At 34.2% G+C, this 11,355-nt stretch overlaps 1 protein-coding gene across 2 annotated transcripts in view; it reads right to left on the bottom strand.

The window, feature by feature from the left end:
• Positions 1 to 647: 647 nt before the first annotated feature.
• LOC125650807 (uncharacterized) overlaps positions 648 to 11,355 on the bottom strand; it is a 28,071-nt gene continuing 17,363 nt past the window's right edge. Inside the window, exons 2-5 of one of the 2 annotated variants that reach the window (XM_048879328.2) lie at positions 2,144 to 2,346; positions 1,094 to 1,378; positions 859 to 951; positions 648 to 723 (exon numbers count right to left, since the gene is read on the bottom strand). In XM_048879328.2, the coding sequence (XP_048735285.1) occupies positions 866 to 951; positions 1,094 to 1,378; position 2,144 (372 nt within the window). In that variant the 5' untranslated portion in view covers positions 2,145 to 2,346 and the 3' untranslated portion in view covers positions 648 to 723; positions 859 to 865. Of the gene's footprint in view, positions 724 to 858; positions 952 to 1,093; positions 1,379 to 2,087; positions 2,347 to 11,355 lie in introns of those variants that run through there. The other variant, XM_048879329.2, reaches the window with a different exon arrangement.

Here is an 11,355-nt window from a genome sequence, read left to right as displayed (position 1 = left end):
AAGTCATTGCAGTGGCGGATCCAGGATTTCCGAAAGGAGGGGGATGTGAAAGTAGAGTTTTAGCCAAAATGCTGTCATTTTGGGTACCAATCTGGACTTGTACTCTCTGTATATCTATTTTTTTTTAATTTGTGGCGAAAAGAGGGGAGGGCCTCTAAATTCCCCACTGTATTGCATATTAAATTAATGAAAAAGCCGGGTGAAAGTACCAGACTTTTGAAGCGGTGATTGTATTCATGCGCACGAAAAGACTATAATTGAATGTCAATTTCATTAGTATCGTCATACACAGAAATACATAGGCATATGTAAATATAAAAAAAATATATATATAGTCGTTAATAAAGAAAAAAATATGGTAATATAAAATCATTTTAAGTAAAGTTCTGTTTAATTAGTTACACACATTTGATTAACCTTCTTGCACCCCTCGTATTTTTGGTGTCGATTATGATGTCAGTAATTATCCCATAGGGGGTCTCTAGTGTGTAACAACTGACCAATCGGTGTCCAGCATCTTCATTATCCTTTGTTTTATGTTGAGAGTGCATGCTGCTATTTTACTGCGCTAGATACAGTTGGTGGATAGGGTAATTTCAAATAAAACACATGTTCTCTATATTGTGTTTTTTAAAAAAAAAAATACATTTCTAAATTCATTGATTTATTGAAACTATGTTACAGGCAGTCCACAAAAAATCCCTTTAATCCTATTCACTGTCTCTGAAAATTAAAAAAGTTCTAATTAGATCAAATCTGTTATTGCAAGTGAATAAATATAAATCTATTAAAGTCAATGGAACTGAAATGAAAACTGATTGCCTTGGATTATTAGTTTATAAAACATGGTACACAAACCTATTTACTAGCTGTCAAGACTCTCAAAGAGAGCTTCATTACTGGACGCCAGGGATCCAATCAGAAGTGGAGCAAAGATGGCCAACATTAGGACTACAAAAAATAACCACAATTCAGTTGCTGAATGCTGAAAGAACCGGGGATGAATGCGGAAAAATTTCAAAGGGAGGGGGTTGGGGTTGGGAGAAAGTGGTATCTCCCCCTCTCCCAACTGAATTTGGAAAAATGTACTTACAAACGAGAAGAATAGGGAGAACGGATCCCATATCAGATCCTCCGCCTCCATAACCTCCAGCACCAAACATGTTTCCAGATCCGCCTAAGAGGTTTCCAGACCCGGATCCACCGCCTTGTTGTACTCCGTAATACATAGGTTGCCGCATGGCGTAATACATTGGTCTCGCTTGGTATTGCATATAATTATACGCTGGTGCTGTTCGTACACCTACGCCTCCGTAAGACCCAGCGGATACACAGGCAACGAAGCCCAGAGCAGCAAGTAAAGCAACGGCAGCCTTCACTGTGGAATGACATGATGCGTTTTAGACGAAGTTCATTGAATCATACAACCAACACAGTGCTTATTCTTCTAAACAAATTCATTTTTCATGATGCTTATTCCTTCCACCCCTGTCTCCCATTTCGTAGTAAACAAAACTATTTTTCCTATTATTGCTGTTTGACATATGAGCATTTTTCATATCATCACGTTTGATTTTTTATTTAGCACATTTCAAGTCTTTATTTTTACTCTACCCCCCCCCCCCCTCGAAAATTAAATTTTGAGGTGAATTTTGTAGTTATCAGATATTGACACCTGTTTACCGCGTCTGATAGAAATAAATGAACATGCCCGGCTACTGTAGAGAAAAATCTTAGCATTTGATTGGACGACAAGCCGGAAATATGAGTGAATAGATGGGATACAAAATGGCTTCGATGGCTATGTAAACTTAACCACTTCTTGAAATAAACTCTTTTTAAAAAAAATAAATAAATTGATCGCTCTGCAGTAGATCGTATTCGTTATATGGATTCTTGGCAGGATATATGATTCCCTATCAAAGTTTATATTCTCCCTCGGCTAACGGCTCGGGAAAATATAAACTTGGACAGGGACTGTGAATCCATAAACCCTGCCAAAGATCCATATAACTAATAATGTATATAGATGTTTAAACTAGAGTTTGCGTCGTCTTTATGAAGAATTTAAGGAAAAATATACTTACTGTTTTTGTAGAGTTTGCGTCGTCTTTATGAAGAATTTAAGGAAAAATATACTTACTGTTTTTGTTATGGTCTGAAATGAAAAAGGGCAAAATCCTCTCTGTGTAAAATCATTAAACCAGCTCCTTATAAAGCGTCTACCACACCCGCAAATCCAGGGAAAGCGAATTCATGCTAATGAACAGCACTCCCGTACCTCGTACTCAAATGGAGAACGGAACGCTCCAATCAGAAGTAGTGCGCCGTACTCGTCTAACCAACCTTTGATTTAATTAGTCAAAAGTATCACACATTCGTGCCCCTATTTGTTGCCATGGGGAAGACTACATGTAAAATACTTAACGAAGTTTTCGTTGTGTACTTAGCCATCTGAATACTTATTTTTCATTAAGAGACAGTTTACTACTTGCATTTGGAAAGCTACTGAATGTATTCATTTGGTAGAAAGATTATACAGGTCATATATACGTTTTACTTCGCTAACCATAATTTTATTTGATTATCTAGATAAATAAATACTCTATTTCTTCCGGTATATTTTGAAACAAAAATATATTGCAATACAGATCATTTCATTGGTATTACTAGTACTAGCATATTTTGCTGCGGTATTAAACTGCGTGTTGGTTTTCTATCATACATGCAATGTGTTATTTTTGGCGATTCCTTTTGACATCACATACTAAATTATAAACTTGTAAAACCGATGTTAAGTCAGTTTCTGGATAAGCAAGGAGTGCAGTATGTTCCTGAGTTTGCTGAGGGAGCTTGTTGTTAGGATACAGCTGGTCCACGAGACGCCATGTCTGATTGAAAATGTCCTTTTAACGTAAATGACAAAAGGTGTGTCTATATTTGGAAGAAGAGGTTTTTTTTTTATTTACAAGCAAAATATTATTTTTCATCCAAAATGACACTATTGAAAGCTCTACATCTCGGTTATAGATAGCTATTTTCATTCAACTTGAGGGATAATAACAATGTAAAATGTTTAAACGGTTTAAGATATCAAACCCTTTATTATGATATATATGTATGAAATTTACCCTCATTTGAAAGCGCAAATAGCTCACAAAATTTATACTGAAAGAGATATTATGAAAATACTAGTCTACGAGTGGGTTAGATTAGATTATTTTAGCGTATTTGTTATGGAGGTCCAATCGCGCCTAGTGTAACCATCATGATGGCAAGTTAGAAAAGGCTAAATTTACGTGTAAAAAGATCAAATTTTTTGTAGTGTCATCTAAATCTGGTTCATTGATAAGACTCCCACTTCTCTCCATAGATTTTGAAATTCGCCATAAATAAAAAAGATAAAATTATTTATTACTTTCATACCCAGGTTTTAACATACTTAAAACAGTTTACACTTCTGGCTTTCAACAGCTGGACTGTTAGCATGTCATGTTCAGCTGTAGATTTGTAGAGCATTGTATTTTTTGCATTTTGTTTATTTTGTGATAGCCTATGGCAACTGTTTGATTGAATATAATTTATATGCATAAGAAAGACAATTCATTTGGGTTCAAGGAGTTTACACGGTACTTGAATGTGACAGGTCTTGGAATCACAGGACTGCATTAAAAGCAAATCTTGAAAGAGATATTTTTCGTTTTGAGCTGTATTTCTATCAAATATTTAAGAAAAACGGGTTACAACAGACCATCTCCTAATCTTATGTCAATGTAAGGGACTATAATGCAGGATATAATTCATATTCCGGCCAACACATGACATAATATAACCTGTGCGAATGCCTTGATAAATATGGTTTTTGTTTATGGTGCCAACATAGGCCTTTCTCTCTGTTGTTTGTCTCGGGAAATAGCATGCCTCATTATTCACGTTAGGGAGGGGATTACACGGTTCATTGAACATTGATAGGACAGATGTGGTTTTGTTTTTTTCTTAAGATGTGTTCTAGTTACGTGGCATAAATAGTAACATATAATAACCCAGAACGCATCACGTGAGGTTTCCATGGTAACTATGGTACTACAGTTGCCTCAGTAACTTATTGTCAAACTTCATGACGTAATAAATGCTACAAGTATCCAGATAGTTTGTAATCGCTATGGATAGATTGAATCGTATGGCATGTCAAACGTTGCAATATTTGATCTTTTCCATTTGTATTGTATAATTTTCCATTTGTATTCTATATTTTCCATTTGCATTGTATAATTTTACATTTGCATTGTATAATTTCCATTTGTATTGTATAATTTTCCATTTGCATTCTATATTTTCCATTTGTATTGTATAATTTTACATTTGCATTGTATAGTTTCCATTTGTATTGTATAATTTTCCATTTGTATTCTATATTTTCCATTTGCATTGTATAATTTTTCATTTGTATTGTATCCAGGGAATGTTTATTTTGATTTGTTACGAAGGATTTCATTAGTTAACGTCACTGATGTACCACATCTGTACTGTAGACGTGCTTAGCACACAGGGCCGCATCGTCGCTAACCACGGTTTTGAGTCCACTCACGCTCGAATAGAAGCATCCGTGGGTAACTGACGATGACAGGCCGTAGCAATGACGGTTCTTTATCGTGCCAACGCCTGTGCAGCGATACGGAATATCTGTTTTTAAGGTCTTTTAAATGCCGAGTGTTTGGCAAAGGAGCAATCACTGTGTTTGTGTCTCTAAAGCTTTGATGCGGCAATAACAGTAACGGTTCTCGAACTCACGACCTCTCGCCCACAAACCAAGCGATATATTACTGAACTACCACGACCAGGTCCTGGACTAGTTATTTTTAAAAATACTTAGCTAGCTCTAGTAATGGCGACCCCCCCCCCCCCCCCTGATCATTTTTTTGAAAAATAGAACTGTCCAGAAAAGGTAACGGTTCTCGAACTCACGACCTCTCGCCCACAAACCAAGCGATATATTACTGAACTACCACGACCAGGTCCTGGACTAGTTATTTTTAAAAATACTTAGCTAGCTCTAGTAATGTCGACCCCCCCCCCCCCCCCGATCATTTTTTTGAAAAATAGAACTGTCCAGAAAAGCATGCACATTTTTATGAAGTCAGAATTCAGTAGATTCGGGGGACTTAATTCAGCCCTTGGGTCCCCACCAATTGTTAACCTCGAGTTTGGTTTGTTACAACTATTCAATGGATTAATCTTAAGTTATCGTTTATCGAATTTTGTAATGCGCGAGATGTTGAAGAGGTAAAGTTCAGGAGCCACGTTTCGCAGGAATGTACCGTATTTGCTAAGTGTAATGGCGTAACCCCCCCACCCCATTAATTGATCGCTTTTATGCGTCTAATGTGATCAGCATATTCAAACTAGTCTCCTATTTAACCACTGGCTGATCTACATAATTCTGAACGAAAGGATGCAGTAAACTGCTGGATGTCTGGGGACTATCTTAAGATCCCTAGTGAATCCAGTGCAAAGCCTTGGGGGAGGGGAGTTGCAGTTGGAGGGCGAAGTCAGTGGCGGATTTAAGGGGGGCGCAGCCGGCGCCCCCCCCCCCCTCAAAATTTCTAAATTTAAGGTAAATCTTGGTATCTTGTTTAGAAAAATGTATCAAACAATAAAATGATTTCTTCCATTCCCAGAGAAATAAATGACAAAGTCTTTTGATTTCTTGAAGTACTTTATTGAGAGAACTTAATTTTTCCAGAAACCCTTAAAATTTGCGTCATTTTACTAATTTCACTTGATTAAAAATGACATATTTCAAGCCCTATGAAATCTGTAAAATCCAGGAGCTTCCGGGGACTTCGCCCCCTGGACCCCTACCCACTTGAGGCAGCCCCCAGACCCCGTGCCTCATAAAATGGCGCCCCCGTAACCGCAATTCCTGGATCCGCCCCTGGAAGTCCCCTGGACAAGTGCGTTCTGACAAAATAAAACGTACATGCATGCTTTTTTCGACATCTGTATATAAAATATCATTTGTGAAGGGAGGGGAGGGGGGGGGGGTGTCTCCCGGCGCAAGATTCCTCATTGCTGGCTACATGTATGTTCAACTAGTCCTATATGAAACCGATCGCGGTGGTTCAGTGATATGCCCTTTGGTTCATAACTGTGAAGTTGCATGTTCGAGTTCTACTCGTGTCATGGCTGCATCAAACCTTAGACGTAAATATCGACAGGCGTTGACACGTTAAAGTACCCCCAATGTTACGCCACTGTGCCCATACATGTAGCATAGTAAGTCTATTTGTGGTACGTCACCTGGTGACGGCTAAATATAAGTGGGACCTAAACTAATGAAATCCTTCGTAACAAATCAAAATAAACAATCCCTCGGATGCAATATAACTGAAAGATTTTGCAATGCAAATGGAAATTATACAATGCAAACGAAAAAAAGATATAATACAAATGGAAAATATAGAATACAAATGGAAAATTATACAATACAAATGGAAAATATAGAATACAAATGGAAAATTATACAATACAAATGGAAATTATACAATGCAAATGAAAAATTATACAATGCAAATGGAAAATATAGAATACAAATGGAAAATTATACAATACAAATGGAAAAGATCAAATATTGCAACGTTTGACATGCCATAGAATCGATGAAATGGGCGCATTATATTTAAAAAAAAAATATTCCAATCTAGTAAGATTGTTTATATAAATACATTAAAAGTTTAAAACTGATAAATTTTGAGGTTTTAAAACACTTACTTAAACAGACACAGACGGTATATTGGTTTTATATTAAGAATGTTTTTTGAAGCCAGAATGCTGGGACAATACCTATAGTCCTCTGACTAAAACCCTCCCCAAAACAGACGAGATCAATGTGACATTGCTCGCCTTGATTTTATTAGAGAACTGACACATCCCCTACACGGAACCTCAAGTCGTCCGCGAGGGCATCTGAAATACTGAAAGCGGACCATACCACGACACAAAATGGTTTATTACAATTGATTTAGGCATACAATCTCTTATCTATATCAAGAGTCATAGGGGACAAGGCAGGCGCGGATCCAGAATTTTTTCCCGGGGGGGTTGGGGGTTCGAACCTTTTCACAAAATCGAACCCGTGATATAGCTCATTTTTCTTATAAATCGTTATATTGTAAATTTTTTTTATCTTTGCAAATTCCAGGGGGGTGGGGGGTCCGGACCCCCCTCGACCCCCCTCCCCCCGACAAGATCCGCGCATGCAAGGATATGTTCACCAATGAAAGGTTTGTATATGACACTTTTTGTGTATTACTGATTGAATTATATGTAACTAATCTTATAATATTTTTTCGTTTGACAACTATTTGCTATGACACTAACACAAAATAATAATCTACAATGTCTCAGGTTTTTTCGTATCAGTGTCTGTCGTTTTTCTTCTTCTTTTGAAAGCAAGTTAAAATACTATGTGCGTGAATGAACAAAACTAATTTTTCAATTTTTTCATGATTATTTTCAAAGAAAAAGCAACTTTATACACTTTTACAGTGAACAATCAGAGGCAAGATATTTGTTTTTTCCGGTGTTTGATTATTTATACATCTATTCTGATTAATGTAACAACGAAAAACAATTCTAGTAGTTAATTTCTCATAGCTTACATTACAGGGTATATATCTGTATTGACTGTGTAGTATATTATTGACTGTGTAGTATATTTTACAGGGTATATACTGTATTGACTGTGTAGTATATTTTACAGGGTATATATCTGTATTGACTGTGTAGTATATTTTACAGAGTATATATCTGTATTGACTGTGTAGTATATTTTACAGGGTATATATCTGTATTGACTGTGTAGTATAGTTTACAGGGTATATATCTGTATTGACTGTGTAGTATAGTTTACAGGGTATATATCTGTATTGACTGTGTAGTATAGTTTACAGGGTATATACTGTATTGACTGTGTAGTATAGTTTACAGGGTATATATCTGTATTGACTGTGTAGTATATTTTACAGGGTATATATCTGTATTGACTGTGTAGTATATTATTGACTGTGTAGTTTATTTTACAGGGTATATATCTGTATTGACTATGTAGTATATTTTACAGGGTATATATCTGTATTGACTGTGTAGTATATTATTGACTGTGTAGTTTATTTTACAGGGTATATATCTGTATTGACTGTGTAGTATATTTTACAGGGTATATATCTGTATTGACTGTGTAGTATATTATTGACTGTGTAGTATATTTTACAGAGTATATATCTGTATTGACTATGTAGTATAGTTTACAGGGTATATATCTGTATTGACTGTGTAGTATAGTTTACAGGGTATATATCTGTATTGACTGTGTAGTATATTATTGACTGTGTAGTATATTATTGACTGTGTAGTATATTATTGACTGTGTAGTATATTTTACAGAGTATATATCTGTATTGACTGTGTAGTATATTTTACAGAGTATATATCTGTATTGACTGTGTAGTATAGTTTACAGGGTATATATCTGTATTGACTGTGTAGTATATTATTGACTGTGTAGTATATTATTGACTGTGTAGTATATTATTGACTGTGTAGTATATTTTACAGGGTATATACTGTATTGACTGTGTAGTATAGTTTACAGGGTATATATCTGTATTGACTGTGTAGTATATTATTGACTGTGTAGTATATTTTACAGAGTATATATCTGTATTGACTGTGTAGTATAGTTTACAGGGTATATATCTGTATTGACTGTGTAGTATATTTTACAGGGTATATATCTGTATTGACTGTGTAGTATATTTTACAGGGTATATACTGTATTGACTGTGTAGTATAGTTTACAGGGTATATATCTGTATTGACTGTGTAGTATATTATTGACTGTGTAGTATATTTTACAGGGTATATATCTGTATTGACTGTGTAGTTTATTTTACAGGGTATATATCTGTATTGACTGTGTAGTATATTATTGACTGTGTAGTATATTATTGACTGTGTAGTATATTTTACAGGGTATATATCTGTATTGACTGTGTAGTATAGTTTACAGGGTATATATCTGTATTGACTGTGTAGTTTATTTTACAGAGTATATATCTGTATTGACTGTGTAGTATATTTTACAGGGTATATATCTGTATTGACTGTGTAGTATATTTTACAGAGTATATATCTGTATTGACTGTGTAGTATAGTTTCCAGGGTATATATCTGTATTGACTGTGTAGTATAGTTTACAGGGTATATATCTGTATTGACTGTGTAGTATATTTTACAGGGTATATATCTATATTGACTGTGTAGTATAGTTTACAGGGTATATATCTGTATTGACTGTGTAGTATATTTTACAGGGTATATATCTGTATTGACTGTGTAGTTTATTTTACAGGGTATATATCTGTATTGACTGTGTAGTATATTTTACAGGGTATATATCTGTATTGACTGTGTAGTATATTTTACAGGGTATATATCTGTATTGACTGTGTAGTTTATTTTACAGGGTATATATCTGTATTGACTGTGTAGTATATTATTGACTGTGTAGTATATTATTGACTGTGTAGTATAGTTTACAGGGTATATATCTGTATTGACCGTGTAGTATAGTTTACAGAGTATATATCTGTATTGACTGTGTAGTATATTATTGACTGTGTAGTATATTATTGACTGTGTAGTATATTTTACAGGGTATATATCTGTATTGACTGTGTAGTATATTTTACAGAGTATATATCTGTATTGACTGTGTAGTTTATTTTACAGGGTATATATCTGTATTGACTGTGTAGTATATTATTGACTGTGTAGTATATTTTACAGGGTATATATCTGTATTGGCTGTGTAGTATATTTTACAGGGTATATATCTGTATTGACTGTGTAGTATATTTTACAGAGTATATATCTGTATTGACTGTGTAGTATATTATTGACTGTGTAGTATAGTTTACAGGGTATATATCTATATTGACTGTGTAGTATATTTTACAGGGTATATATCTGTATTGACTGTGTAGTATATTTTACAGAGTATATATCTGTATTGACTGTGTAGTATATTTTACAGGGTATATATCTGTATTGACTGTGTAGTATATTTTACAGGGTATATATCTGTATTGACTGTGTAGTATAGTTTACAGGGTATATATCTGTATTGACTGTGTAGTATATTTTACAGGGTATATATCTGTATTGGCTGTGTAGTATATTATTGACTGTGTAGTATAGTTTACAGGGTATATATCTGTATTGACTGTGTAGTATAGTTTAAAGGGTATATATCTGTATTGACTGTGTAGTTTATTTTACAGAGTATATATCTGTATTGACTGTGTAGTATATTTTAGAGGGTATATATCTGTATTGACTGTGTAGTATATTTTACAGAGTATATATCTGTATTGACTGTGTAGTATAGTTTACAGGGTATATATCTGTATTGACTGTGTAGTATATTTTACAGGGTATATATCTGTATTGACTGTGTAGTTTATTTTACAGGGTATATATCTGTATTGACTGTGTAGTATATTATTGACTGTGTAATATATTATTGACTGTGTAGTATATTTTACAGGGTATATATCTGTATTGACTGTGTAGTATATTTTACAGGGTATATATCTGTATTGACTGTGTAGTATATTTTACAGGGTATATATCTGTATTGACTGTGTAGTATATTATTGACTGTGTAGTATATTATTGACTGTGTAGTATATTTTACAGGGTATATATATCTGTATTGACCGTGTAGTATAGTTTACAGGGTATATATCTGTATTGACTGTGTAGTATATTATTGACTGTGTAGTATATTTTACAGGGTATATATCTGTATTGACTGTGTAGTATATTATTGACTGTGTAGTATATTTTACAGGGTATATATCTGTATTGGCTGTGTAGTATATTTTACAAGGTATATATCTGTATTGACTGTGTAGTATATTTTACAGAGTATATATCTGTATTGACTGTGTAGTATATTATTGACTGTGTAGTATATTTTACAGGGTATATATCTGTATTGACTGTGTAGTATAGTTTACAGGGTATATATCTATATTGACTGTGTAGTATATTTTACAGGGTATATATCTGTATTGACTGTGTAGTATATCTTACAGGGTATATATCTGTATTGACTGTGTAGTATATTTTACAGGGTATATATCTGTATTGACTGTGTAGTATATTTTACAGGGTATATATCTGTATTGGCTGTGTAGTATATTATTGACTGTGTAGTATAGTTTACAGGGTATATATCTGTATTGACTGTGTAGTATAGTTTACAGGGTATATATCTGTATTGACTGT

This window comes from Ostrea edulis, chromosome 5 (assembly GCF_947568905.1).
Source record: "Ostrea edulis chromosome 5, xbOstEdul1.1, whole genome shotgun sequence".
Lineage (NCBI taxonomy): Eukaryota > Metazoa > Mollusca > Bivalvia > Ostreida > Ostreidae > Ostrea > Ostrea edulis.
The sequence above is the reverse complement of the archived record's forward strand: the minus strand, read 5'-3'. Positions and strand labels throughout refer to the sequence as shown.